This window comes from Thalassophryne amazonica, chromosome 20, assembly GCF_902500255.1.
Source record: "Thalassophryne amazonica chromosome 20, fThaAma1.1, whole genome shotgun sequence".
Taxonomy (NCBI): domain Eukaryota; kingdom Metazoa; phylum Chordata; class Actinopteri; order Batrachoidiformes; family Batrachoididae; genus Thalassophryne; species Thalassophryne amazonica.
This window is the reverse complement of record NC_047122.1, coordinates 21,334,689-21,348,908: the sequence shown is the minus strand read 5'-3', so window position 1 is coordinate 21,348,908 and position 14,220 is coordinate 21,334,689. Positions and strand designations below refer to the sequence as shown.

Here is a 14,220-nt window from a genome sequence, read left to right as displayed (position 1 = left end):
AAAGTATCACATTAGTGACGTCCTTACTTCTGTGTGTACAAGTATTTTTGCAGACGTTCCTGTTTTGTACTGAGTAGTCGTGTGGGGAGTTGGCGTATTCTGCTCCTCGGTTGGAGGCTACGTACTTTGCCAACAGGATCAGCACGTAAACATTGTGATTGAGAGGTGGAGGTGCTTTCCACCTTTATACTGAACTGTTTGCTGGGTGTTCACGCACCCACCATCACCTGTCTGTTCTTCCTGCCAGCAGTACCCGATCTGACAGCCGGAGGCAGTGGCCACCTGGGGACCCAGCGCTTGGTGGCTCCAGGGTTGCTTCAGATCCGGTGGAGTGGAAGGCGTGTGGGATCCGGCTCTTTTCTGGACGGGTGTCTTCTATTCTCGAGCCTGCTCACACATCACTGTGACTAATTTGACTGCTGATCTCAATTGTGTTGTCTATTGCTTTGTTGTGCACATTCACAACATTAAATTGTTATATTTTCGGGTTATTCCATTGTCCGTTCATTTGCGCCCCCTGTTGTGGGTCCGTGTTCCTACACTTTACACAACAGGATTTCTCGGCCAGCGTCATGGATCCCGAGGGGCGTCAACCATCGCTTGAACCGCCAATGGAAACACAGGGTGCACAGGCGTCGGCAGGAGGCATGTTAGGAGAGCTGCAGCACATCTTAACCGCCTTCACTGCTCGGTTGGATTTAGTAACCGAGCAGAACGTCATAGTCAATCGGAGGATGGAGGATCTCACTGCCCAGGTGGAAGTGCGCACTCATGGCGTTGCTGCACACCTCCTCCAGCCGACCGAGCACAAAATACAGACATTCCAGTGGTGATTCAACGAACCCCCCCCCCCATCCCCTGAAGCATACATAAGCCCACCGGAACCGTACGGAGGATGTGTCGAGACGTGCGCGGACTTCTTAATGCAGTGTTCACTCGTCTTTGCACAACGTCCCATCATGTACGCGTCAGATGCTAGCCGGGTGGCTTATGTCATTAATTTGCTTCGAGGAGAGGCACGCGCCTGGGCTACGGCGCTCTGGTCCTGAAGGAGCACCTGCTGGCTAAGGATGAGCCGTGGGATTTTGACGGGCTTGTTGACCTGGTTATACGGTTGGACAACCGGTTAGAAGAACACCGTCGGGAGCGGGGCGAAAGGCGTGGTCCTGGCACAAGCCGTCCCTCTTCCTTCCGGGTCCGAAAGGGTGCCGCCGTCCCCACGCTCCACAGTCAGAGAGCTCCGTGGAGCCACAGCTCCCCCTGCTGATGAAGCTATGAACACGAGCAGGGCCAAAGTAAAATCACATGACAGACAACGGAGGCTGGCTCGCAGAGAGTGTTGTTTCTGTGGCTCTGATGAGCACATACAAAGAAACGTCCCCAAACGGTTAAACTTCAACGCCCGCCCTTAGAGACTGGGTTAAGGGTGGGCCATAACATCCACGCGGGGAAAGCCCGTAGATCAGCATGCATCCCAGTGACGATCCTTTGTGGGGATCTTACCCTTCACGCTCCAGCACTGGTGGACACGGGGTCTGAAGGGAATCTGCTGGACAGCAGATGGGCCAGGGAGGTAGGGCTCCCTCTAGTGGCACTACCTTCCCCATTGAAGGTACGGGCACTAGATGGCACCCTTCTCCCATTAATCACACACCAGACACAACCAGTGACGTTGGTGGTGTCTGGAAATCACAGGGAGGAGATTGTGTTTTATATAACACCTTCTACCTCTCGAGTGATTTTGGGGTTTCCATGGATATTAAAGCACAATCCCTGGATTGATTGGCTATCTGGGGTAGTGACGCAGTGGAGCAACACCTGCCACCGGGAATGTTTAGGATCCTAGGTTCCACCCGGTGTGACAGCTAATGAGGAGGTTAAAGTCCCCCCCCCCCAATCTGTCAGCGGTGCCTGAGGAGTACCATGATCTTGCTGACATCTTCAGCAAAGATCTGGCACTCACTCTCCCCCCGCACTGTCCGTACGATTGTGCCATTGATTTGATCCCAGGCGCTGAGTACCCGTCCAGCAGGCTGTACAACCTCTCTCGTCCTGAGCGCAAATCAATGGAGACCTACATCCGGGACTCCTTAGCTGCCGGGTTGATCCGAAACTCCACCTCCCCGATGGGTGCAGGTTTCTTTTTTGTGGGCAAAAAGGACACGGACTCCGTCCATGCATAGACTACAGAGGGCTGAAAGAAGTCACGGTTCGTAATCGATATCCGCTGCCTCTGTTAGATTCTGTGTTCACGCCCCTGCATGGAGCCCAAATTTTCACCAAATTGGATCTTAGAAATGCGTACCACCTGGTTCGGATCCGGAAGGGAGACGAGTGGAAGACGGCATTTAACACCCTGTTAGGTCACTTTGAGTACCTGCTCATGCCATTCGGCCTCACCAATGCGCCCGCGACGTTCCAGGCATTGGTTAATGACGTCTTGCGGGACTTCCTGCACTGGTTCATCTTCGTATACCTGGACGACATCCTCATCTTCTCCCCGGATCCTGAGACCCATGTCCAGCATGTACGTCAGGTCCTGCAGCGGTTGTTGGAGAACCGGCTGTTTGTGAAGGGCGAGAAGTGCGAGTTCCACCGCACTTCTTTGTCCTTCCTGGGGTTCATCATCTCCTCCAACTCCGTCGCACCCGATCCGGCCAAGGTTGCGGCGGTGAGGGATTGGCCCCAACCGACAAGCCGTAAGAAGCTGCAACAGTTCCTCGGCTTCGCAAATTTCTACCGGAGGTTTATTAAGGGCTATAGCCAGGTAGTTAGCCCCCTGACAGCCCTGACCTCCACTAAAGTCCCCTTCACCTGGTCGGATCGGTGCAAAGCCGCGTTTAGGGAGTTGAAACGTTGGTTCTCGTCTGCACCCGTTCTGGTGCAGCCCGATCCCAATCGCCAGTTTGTTGTTGAAGTGGATGCCTCTGACTCAGGGATAGGAGCCGTGCTGTCCCAGAGTGGGGAGTCCGATAAGGTTCTCCGTCCTTGTGCCTATTTTTCCCATAGGTTGACCCCGGCAGAGCGGAACTATGACGTCGGCAATCGGGAACTCCTTGCGGTGAAACAGGATCTTGAGGAGTGGAGACACCTGTTGGAGGGAGCTGCGGTACCATTTACAGTTTTCACGGACCATCGGAACCTGGATTACATCCAGACCGCGAAGCGTCTGAACCCCAGGCAAGCCCACTGGTCACTGTTCTTCGGGCGTTTTGACTTCCGGATTACCTACCGCTCCGGGACCAAGAACCAGCGATCTGACGCCCTGTCCCGGGTCCATGAAGAGGAGGTCAAGGTCGAGCTGTCATATCCACCGGAACCTATCATCCCCGAGTCCACTATCGTGGCAGCCCTCACCTGGGACATGGAGAAAACCGTCCGGGAGGCCCTGGCACGGAACCCGGACCCGGGGACCGGCCCAAGGAACAGACTCTATGTCCCACCAGAGGCCAGAGCTGCTGTCCTGGACTTCTGTCACGGGTCCAAGCTCTCCTGTCACCCAGGGGTGCGAAGAACCGTGGCAGTGGTCATGCAGCACTTCTGGTGGGCATCTATGGAAGCCGACGTCTGGGAGTATGTCCAGGCCTGCACCACCTGTGCCAGGGGAAAGGCAGACCACCAACGGGCACAGGGTCTCCTCCAGCCGTTACCTGTGCCCCACCCCCCCTGGTCCCACATCGGCCTGGACTTCGTCACGGGCCTCCCACCGTCCCAGGGCATGACCACCATCCTCACAATAGTGGACCGGTTCTCCAAGGAGGCCCACTTCGTGGCCCTCCCGAAGCTCCCGACGGCCCAGGAGACTGCAGACCTCCTGGTCCACCACGTCGTACGTCTGCATGGGATTCCATCCGATGTCGTCTCTGACCGTGGTCTCCAGTTCTCCTCGCAAGTCTGGAGGAGTTTCTGTAGGGAACTGGGGGCCACCATGAGCCTCTTGTCCGGGTACCATCCCCAGACCAACGGACAGGTAGAGCGGGTCAACCAGGAATTGGAGCAGGCCCTTCACCGTGTGACCTCGGCGCACCCAACGGCCTGGAGCAACCATCTGGCCTGGATCGAGTATGCACACAACAGTCAAGTTTCCTCTGCCACCAGCCTCTCCCCGTTTGAGGTGTGTTTGGGGTACCAGCCCCCATTGTTTCCGCTTGTGGAGGGAGAGGTCGGGGTGCCCTCGGTCCAGGCCCATCTGAGGAGGTGCCATCAGGTGTGGCGCTCTGCCCACTCTGCCCTGCTCAAAGCCTGGACGAGGGCCAAGGCCCATGCAGACCGCCGGCAATCCCCGGCCCCTGCATACCAGCCCGGGCAGGAGGTTTGGTTGTCAACGAAGGACATTCCGTTACAGGTGGAATCCCAGAAACTGAAGGATCGGTACATCGGCCCCTTCACCATCATCAAGGTCCTCAGCCCTGCCGCGGTGAAGCTGAGGCTGCCAGCTTCACTACGGATACATCCTGTCTTTCATGTCTCCCAGATCAAGCCTCACCACACCTCATCCCTCTGTACCCCCGGACTGGCGCCACCTCCTGCCCGAATCATCGACGGGGAGCCCGCGTGGACAGTTTGCCGGCTCCTGGACGTCCGTCGTAAGGGTCGGGGGTTCCAGAATCTGGTGGACTGGGAGGGTTATGGACCCGAAGAGCGCTCCTGGGTGAAGAGGAGCTTCATCCTGGCCAACTTCTACACCCGTCACCCGGACAAGCCTGGTTGGGCGCCAGGAGGCGCCCGTTGAGGGGGGGGTCCTGTTGTGTGGGCTGCTGAAGAGGAGGTACTGCTGGCCCACCACCAGAGGGCATCCTGCCTGAAGTGCGGGCTTCAGGCACGAGAGGGCGCCGGAGCAACCGGGAGTGGCAGCTGTCACTCATCAACAACGCCAGCTGTCACTCATCATCATCATCCACACCTCCATAAGAGCCGGGCAGCATCTTCACCTCACTGCCAAGAAATCATCTACCGAACAGGTAAACCGCTCAGCCTAAAGTATCACATTAGTGACGTCCTTACTTCTGTGTGTACAAGTATTTTTGCAGACGTTCCTGTTTTGTACTGAGTAGTCCTGTGGGGAGTTGGTGTACTCCGCTCCTCGGTTGGAGGCTACGTACTTTGCCAACAGGATCTGCACATAAACATTGTGATTGAGAGGTGGAGGTGCTTTCCACCTTTATACTGAACTGTTTGCTGGGTGTTCACACACCCACCATCACCTGTCTGTTCTTCCTGCCAGCAGTACCCGATCTGACAGCCGGAGGCAGTGGCCACCTGGGGACCCAGCGCTTGGTGGCTCCAGGGTTGCTTCAGATCTGGTGGAGTGGAAAGCGTGTGGGATCCGGCTCTTTTCTGGACGGGCGTCTTCTATCCTCGAGCCAGCTCACACATCACTGTGACTAATTTGACTGTTGATCTCAATTGTATTGTCTGTTGCTCTGTTGTGCACATTCACATTAAATTGTTATATTTTCGGCTTATTCCATTGTCCGTTCATTTGCTCCCCCTGTTGTGGGTCCGTGTTCCTACACTTTTCACAACAAGTTTCTCTTCATTTAGAACGGCACGGATGATAAGACCGTAGCATCTCCTCACTGTCAGTTCCTCAGCCTTCATTCAGTTGGCAAACGTTGCCGTCACTCCCACAGACAGAAACCTGCTTCATTTTGCTGCTTGTTGAAGCAGACAGACTCTGCTGAAAGGTTAACGACAAGCTGGATGCGTCAAAGTCAAACTAAAAAAAGAAGATGGTGCAAGATGAGGAAGAGTTAGAAACCTGAATCAAAAACCCGACACGCTCCAAAAATAAATGGCCCCTGTTCTGCAAAACACTAAGAGTGCTAAGCTTTTGTTTCATAATCGAACTTTAATGTGTTTTGTGATCAGAATATTAATGCTGAATTTGAAGTTTGTTATCTTAAAAAGAAAAAAAAATACAGAGAGGGTTCAGGGTCATTTTGCAGATTTCAGCAAATCCTTAAAACACATGTTGAGAAATCAAAGGTTTTAAAGATAAACATTTCAAGTGGAAATTGTTCAGAAAACATCTAACTATCCAAATGTCTTCAAAGATTTTGTTAATAAAATAAACACAACTGTGATCCTCACATCAGATGAACACTCAAACACAACCAATCACAACCAGGAGCCGCTGCAGCATCAATGACTTTAAAGATTTTAGTCTCGTCTTTGATTGGAAATATGCCTTCAGGTTTTACAATCCTGAAATTATTCAGGAAGTATGTGACAGACAAAAACAGAAGAGTTGTTTTTTATCTTACAAAGTGAAGTTTTGCACAGTGAAGCGCTTAACTAATCCTTTATTGTTATTATTGGACCTATGAGTTGCAGTAATGCAAACAGGGATATCGCTTTCAGTCTTGTGTGAACAACATAACTGTGACATCTGTGTGTCTGTAGCAGCTTTGAGTCTGTGTATGTCTACAGCATCCGGAGTGCTGTGTGTCTGTAGCATTTGTGCATCTGCAGCATCTGTACAACTGCCGCATCCGTGCACCTGTGGTTCATGTGTGTCTGTGGTTCATGTGAGTCTGTGGTGCATGTGAGTCTGTGGTTCATGTGAGTCTGTGGTTCATGTGTGTCTGTGGTTCATGTGAGTCTGTGGTGCATGTGTGTCTATGGTTCATGTGTGTCTGTGGTTCATGTGTGTCTGTGGTTCATGTGAGTCTGTGGTGCATGTGTGTCTGTGGTTCATGTGAGTCTGTGGTTCATGTGAGTCTGTGGTTCATGTGCGTCTGTGGTGCATGTGCGTCTGTGGTGCATGTGTGTCTGTGGTGCATGTGTGTCTGTGGTTCATGTGTGTCTGTGGTTCATGTGAGTCTGTGGTTCATGTGAGTCTGTGGTGCATGTGAGTCTGTGGTTCATGTGTGTCTGTGGTTCATGTGAGTCTGTGGTTCATGTGAGTCTGTGGTGCATGTGTGTCTGTGGTTCATGTGTGTCTGTGGTGCATGTGTGTCTGTGGTTCATGTGTGTCTGTGGTGCATGTGAGTCTGTGGTGCATGTGTGTCTGTGGTTCATGTGTGTCTGTGGTGCATGTCCATCTGTGGTGCATGTGCGTCTGTGGTTCATGTGTGTCTGTGGTGCATGTGTGTCTGTGGTTCATGTGTGTCTGTGGTGCATGTGAGTCTGTGGTGCATGTGTGTCTGTGGTTCATGTGTGTCTGTGGTGCATGTCCATCTGTGGTGCATGTGAGTCTGTGGTTCATGTGTGTCTGTGGTTCATGTGAGTCTGTGGTGCATGTGTGTCTGTGGTTCATGTGTGTCTGTGGTGCATGTCCATCTGTGGTGCATGTGCGTCTGTGGTGCATGTGTATCTTTTGTGCATGTGAAACTACAGCACCTGTGCATCTGCGGCGTATGTGTGTCTGCAGTGCCTCTGTGGTGCATGTGTCTACAGCTTCTGTGCGTTTGCGACGCCTGTAATTCTTCAGCACATTTTATGTGTTTGTGGTGCAGGTGTGTGTGTGTCTGTGTGTCTGTAGCATCCATAAACACATTTCACTATAAAGGTCAGAAGCAAGTGGAACACAGTGGGATAGAACAAATAGATTTACTTGTTTTTCTCAGGTCAGAGGAACTGAAAGTGTCCTCAGCGGACACACTTTGTATTTGGTGCGATTAGTGTAAAACACATGGACTCTGATGGAGACGATATCAGACTGTGAGTTAGTGCTGGCTAACAAGACGCTTGGACCAAAGGGAGGAGGGGAGATCTAATGAGATCAGAGAGAGATGGAAAGCAAGTGAGAGGCAGCAGACAGAGGAAGGCGACAGAAAGGTGAAACTGTGCGCTGATGAGTTAGCGTGTTTGATGAGCTGTGAAATTGCGGTTAGCCCATCTAGCCTCCTGGCTATGGTAATTAGCGCTACCTTGAACACTTGTGTACTGACCTCCTCCCAACCTCTCCCATTGGTGTAGGAGATGACATCCAGCAGCGGATTGGACAAGTAGCCGTCACTGTTGAAGGAATAGTCCCGCCCACCAATGGATATGTTGGTAAAGTACCTGTGACATCAGACAGAGGTGACATAAGAGGTGTGTCTTCATTTACCGACACTTCAACCTCTGCAGCACTCCACATGTTCTGCTCTTCTAGAAGTGAAAGAACATCAGAAATAAGAAACAACAGTTTTCTTGTCCCAGAGATGTTGATACATGTTAAATCGGTTTGAATCCACTTCACAGATACGTTACGTCCACACTGGGGTGGGGTGGGGTGGGGGGTGGGGCGGCAGCAATCATAGCAAAATAAAGTATTTTCTTGTGTATAAGTTGCACCCGATTAAAAAAAAATCCATTGTGAAAAGGAAAAAAAAAGGATATAAGTTGTGGAACTCACCCAACATTGCGTTCCCAAAGAAACGCTGAGTGCACACCACAGCCTGTGCTGTTACTTAACATAAGCTTTCTTAAGTTAGAAAAAAAAAAAGATCAGTATTATGGACAAATAAATGTGCAAGTACTTGGTTCCAGTGTGGAAGTTTCCCACCTCAAGACCAGCTCTTCCCATTCTACATATAATGTGGAGTTGCATCAGGATGGGCATCCGGTGTAAAACGTGCTAAATCAACATACAGTGCATCTGCTATGGTCACCCTGAGTGAAAATGGGAGAAGCCGAATGAACATACTACTGCAAACAATAATAAGGGAACCTTCACACATAGTGCGAATTTCGTCGATTTGCAAAAAAGTGCTCATGAAGCGGAAATCGTGTGCAAAACATGTAAAATTGTAGCTGCTTTGTACACCTGCTGCTACATCTATTTGCGTACACCAGCAGCTGAAAGACCGCACCGGCATCATGCACGCCTGCCCGTCAGCACGATGTTTCGTGGTTCACTTATAAGAGCTGCTCCCATGGGCATCGCACTGAGTTGTACATATGAATGTGAGATTTTTCAATATATAAGCTCCTGGACCTCCTAAACTTGTAAACAACAATGACCTAACATGATTTATACTCGTCTTGGTGAATCCTGCACTGCACTGACAGAATACCATCTGAATGCAATACACCGCAAACATACCAAACCTTCTTAAGGGTCTCTTCACACATTTTCTAAGTGTCCAGCGAGCAGTGTTGGATGTTCATGTGTGTCACCTGGAATATGGCCGACACCTGCCGTGAGAGGGGTTGAATGGGCTCTCACAGGGCACACTCTGTCTTTCGACCACTGGTGTACACAAATAGTTGTAGCGACAGGTGTACAAAGCATTAGCGGCAGCTCCGATTTTTCCCACCTGGCATGCAGTTTCAGTTTCAATTCAAGTTTATTTATATAGCACATTTAAACACAGCTGCAGCTGACCAAAGTGCTTCACAATAACAGCAATACAATAACTGTAAAATATTAACAAAAAGAAAGGAATAACAAATCTAAAAATACAATAAAATAAATAAAATCTAAATGCAAACACATTTCTCCATGTGTTTCTCCATGAGGAGTTGCATCAGAAAGGCCATCCGATGTAAAACCTGTTCCAATTCATCATGCAGATCCACTTCAAATTTGCTGTGGTGCCCCCGAGTGCAAATCAAGGGAGCAGCCGAAGGGACTTACTGAGCTTCATCATGATGGTACAAGCAACTAACAGATGTCTTGAAGGCAGTTTACACAGTACGTCCTTGACAGACCCTGAGGCGCAGCGGGTCATCAATGAAGTGCCTTGCTGCTCAGCCTTGGCCTTGAGGTGCCTTAAGGCTCTTTTTGCCCCAGTCCTTGGCCGTCGGGTTTCAGTGCTTTGATCATCTTGACAACAATCAAACATTTTCAAGGCAGATGGAATTTTCTACAGTCCCTTTTTATGTGCATTTTCTTTATTCATGCCTAGGCCTTGAGGGGTTAAAGCCTTGTGCTTGAAGGTTCAAAGTCTTGTGAGTGAAGGGTCAAAGTCTTGGCCTTGAGGGCTCAAAGCAATGGTCTTGAGGGTCAAAGTCTTGGCCTCTGTTAGGTTATAAAAGGACAAGTCCACTCTGGAGGGTTACAGCTTGGGTACACTAAGGACCCTGTCACACTAGAGCACGAATGAGCACAAACATCGTATGACTCAGCAGAATAGGTAAAACAGCCAGAATTCGAGCAACATTCGTATGGGACAGATATTTGTACATCCCTGTACGAATGCTGTACAAATACCCAGAATGTATGTCGAAGCCGCCTTGAATGATTGCCTCACATTTGGAGTGCAGCAGTTCACGAATCCAGGTCGATTACCCAAAGTGCAGGTCAAATGTCAACACAACACAGCACATAACAGAATGAAATAAAAAGCCAAAGAATAAAAAGAACACAGCAGGAAACCATGCCGGCAGAATGCAGCAGGAATATGGAGAATGCCCCAATGATGCAATGACTATTGCATCAATGTAGTGCATGTGTGATCGGATTATTACGGACATCTGATCACCAATGTGTACAGCCATGTCCGTTATTACTGGTAATAACTACCAGTCGTGCTGCAATGAAGTGAACAGTGGTGAGCATAGTGAACCAAAAAGTTAGCTTCGATAACAGATAATCAGCTAACTAAAAAGTTATCTTTTATAAAGATAATCCAATAAACCACCCCAAAATTTATTGGAAGCTACAGCTAACCGATAACTTCCAGCATTGTCTCCAGTACACTTGGAACTACTAATAAGCTGATTTTGAGTTTTAACACCACAATCACTTCTGGTAGCATCAAAGGCAACCACAGACCCAAACAATGAGTCAGCACTTGTATCCTGGTGCACCCTGCCCACTGCTGGAAGCTCCTGTTTACTACAGAGCTTCTAGCAGTGAAGCAGCTGAGAGGAGCAACAAAGCTCAAGTCTCTACTCAATAATAGCGTCGCTGTGAGGCGGAGGTCTTGAAAAATACAGCAGTGCTGACTTATGGATTTGATTTATAAATAAAATCAATATTGATAGAATAACTCCATTAATGTCAATTCAGTCATTTTACAAAGTTAAAATATAACATATCTTTCAATTTTAAATAATGGACTAATTCTGAAGTTTTGTAACAAAAACAGACAGATGCCAAAGGGATTATGGGTAAAATGTGCCTGGCATTTTTACATAAAACAAACAATTAGCGGAACTGTGCCCACCACTGAAAACTACATACTTCCTAATGGCACTGCACTAGTAACTGATAAAACACAAAGTTATATGTGGCCTTACAGAAGTAAAACTCAAAGTACAAGTGTAATACAAGTAGAAACAAGAGCAAATCAAATCAAATCAATGGAGGTCGAGCCAAACCACATTCCTGTTGATTTGACAGGAAAAAAAAAAAACACTTTTTAAAGGTGCAGATGTGATGAGGTGAGGAGAAACAAAGAGCAGAAACGACTAAAACCAGATCACGTCTGTAGCTGCTTTCAGTTTAGTCACACAACACAGAAGAAAACAAGGGTGAGAAAAGGCTAAAACACAGTAAACAGTGGATAACAAATACTTTAGAGTACTTTTAAAAACCTGACAAGACAAAAGACAAGACTGTTAGAGAGAAAGAGTGAGCTTTTCCTCTGACGCGTTTAATGAAACGGCTATGTTAAAAGCATCTGAGGGAAAAGACGGAGAACCCATCTTAATGAAGCGATTACTCACAAAGACAGCTGTCAATTTCCATGGCGCCCAAGCAGAAACCCGCCACCACATCACACATTATTCCGTTTATTACATTACATTGTGTTTGTAACCCTCACATGATCAATCTGTGTTAAACCAAAGTCTCCCTGACAGATTTTCTGTGGTTAAAGGAAAAAACGTCACCTCAGTCATGCGTTCATTTAAGATCAAAGGCAGCGAGGTGGACAAATAGTGAAAAGTGGCCCCCACAGTAGTCAGGGTGTTATTACATGCAGATCCCGGCTTCTGTATCAATCTTTCTGAGGAAAAGCCTCTGAGCAGTAAATAATAGATTGTGTTCTGCAGTAAAAATGTTGCAACAGGTGACAATATAACCTGAACTTTATAGCCTTCTTGGCCAATCAGAAGCCTGGGAAAAAAGACAACAATTCTGGTTTTGCTGGAAGGAGTTTTGCAAGTGAACGACCCACTGCCTGTGGCACAATTGCTTGTTTGGTCATCTCAATAATGGGCTTTTTTTTTTTTTTTTTATGTTATTCTGGTTTTGTGTTTTCTGTTTCTTCATTGTAAAACCTTGTAACTGTTAGAATGGCCTAAGCAGTGGGTCACCCCTCTGAGTCTGGTCTGCTTGAGGTTTCTTCCTCAACATCATCAGAGGGAGCTTTTCCTTACCACTGTCACCTGTGTGCTTGCTCTAGGAGTTGCAGTTTGGCCGAGGTGACTGAAGACCAAAGGAAAAGCTTCAGTTTCCAAAAATACCATGTATCTGCACCTAAAGAAGAAAGGGCCATTTTTATTGTGGTTTCAAGTCTGGGAACAATACAGCCACCAAACCATGGAACTGCCTTGGGTTCTGGTTGGCAACCTCCCAGACAGACAACCGGCCCATCTCTACACCTGCTGGGTTTCTCAACTTTAAGGCATCGGCTGGATCATGCCCAGAGAAACACAACACATGGCCAAAAGCATCAAAGTGGACACTCCCTCCCAATCCAAGTGATACTCCTCTTCTGAGTAACAGTTATGTTCAAGAGATATTTTAGAGACATGCATTTCCATCAACATGAGGCCAAAACAGGTAAGTGTTTACATGCAGAAGTGGAATATTTTTTAAGAAGAATATTCACATGTTGCTTGAATACAATATAGCTGAACAAACATCATGAATTTCCCACATAAGCATAAGTCAGATGAATCCAAATTCTAGATTTTTTTTTGTGGAAGAAACAGATGCCACGTGCACCAGACCAAAAGAGGAACAGGACAATCCAGACCGTTATCAGCAAGAAGTCCAGAAGCCACAATCTGTCATGTTATGGGGTTGAGTCAGTGCCCTTTGTCAAAGGTAATTTACACTTCTGAGATGGCAAAGCTAATGTAGCGAAGTACACTGAAATTTCAGAACATATGCTGCCAACAAGATGACATCTTTTCAAGGGACGTCCATGCATTTTTCAACAACACAATGCAAAACCACATTCTGCATACAATAAAGGCACGTCTGCAGAAGAAGACGGTACAGAAACTGGACTGGCCAGCCTGCAATCCTGACAGGTCCCCAATAGAGAATGTGGGATGCAGGATTGACGGAACAAAACCACAGGGGGCCAGACTGATTGTGAGATGCAGGGCCTGAGGCGGGGGCTGCGGCCTGCATTTGAGGGCGGCCCTGTTGCGAGAACAGGCCCACTGACAGTGTCAGGAATTGCGGATGACCCTTGCCTGTGGTGCTAACACCTGCATGGACTTCTCATCTTCTTGATATTATTATGTATGGATAGCGGGACGGTGACTGAAGATGGGATGCTGGACTGACGGATTAGACACTGCAGCGAGAACAGGCCCACTGACAGCATGAGGACTGCTTCCTGTAGCATAAACGCCTGCACGGTCTTCTCATCAAATACATATTCTTTTCTTATTAAGTCATGTTGTTTTGAATTCCTGTTTTCTGTTTCTTCACCTTTGTAACACTTGAATGGCCTAAGCAGTGGGTCACCCCTTTGAGTCTGGTCTGCTTGAGGTTTCTTCCTCAGTATCATCAAAGGGAGTTTTTCCTTACCGCTGTTGCCTGTGTGCTTGCTCTAGGGCAGGGGTGGGCGTTGAGGGCCGAGACACTGCAGGTTTCCCGTGTAACCAATCACCTCAGCAGGTGGGTTGCTGATGAGCTTCTGCTCTGAACATAAACACCTGGTTGTCAATGAAATCACCTGCTGAAACACCTGATCTTTAATGAAATCACCTGCTGAGGCGATTGGTTGCATGGAAAACCTGCAGTGTCTTGGCCCTTTATGGCACATGATTGCCCACCCCTGCTCTAGGGGTTGGTAAGGTCAGACCTTACTTGTGTGATGTGCCTTGAGGCAACTTTGTTGTGATTTGGCAATATAAATTAAATAAATTGAATGAAAAAGGAAGCAACAGTGGTCCCGTACTGTTGTGGACCTTAAAATGTACTCGCAGGAAGAATGGGACAAAATCACAATAAAAATGTTTCATCACTTGGTATCAATGAAATGCTCATGTATCCCAACTTTTTCTTTAATCCATTCCTATGCAGGAATGGATTCATATTAACAAACTGTGGGTTCATGCGGTCTACACTGAAACAAGAAGTCAAAGTCAATTCAAGAA

General features: G+C 48.2%; 1 protein-coding gene across 1 annotated transcript in view; it reads right to left on the bottom strand.

The window, feature by feature from the left end:
- grin2da (glutamate receptor, ionotropic, N-methyl D-aspartate 2D, a) overlaps nt 1–14,220 on the bottom strand; it is a 568,510-nt gene that overhangs the window by 198,339 nt on the left and 355,951 nt on the right. The window contains exon 7 of the mRNA XM_034160100.1: nt 7,896–8,010. Coding sequence (XP_034015991.1) covers nt 7,896–8,010 — 115 coding nt within the window. The remainder of the gene's footprint in view (nt 1–7,895; nt 8,011–14,220) is intronic.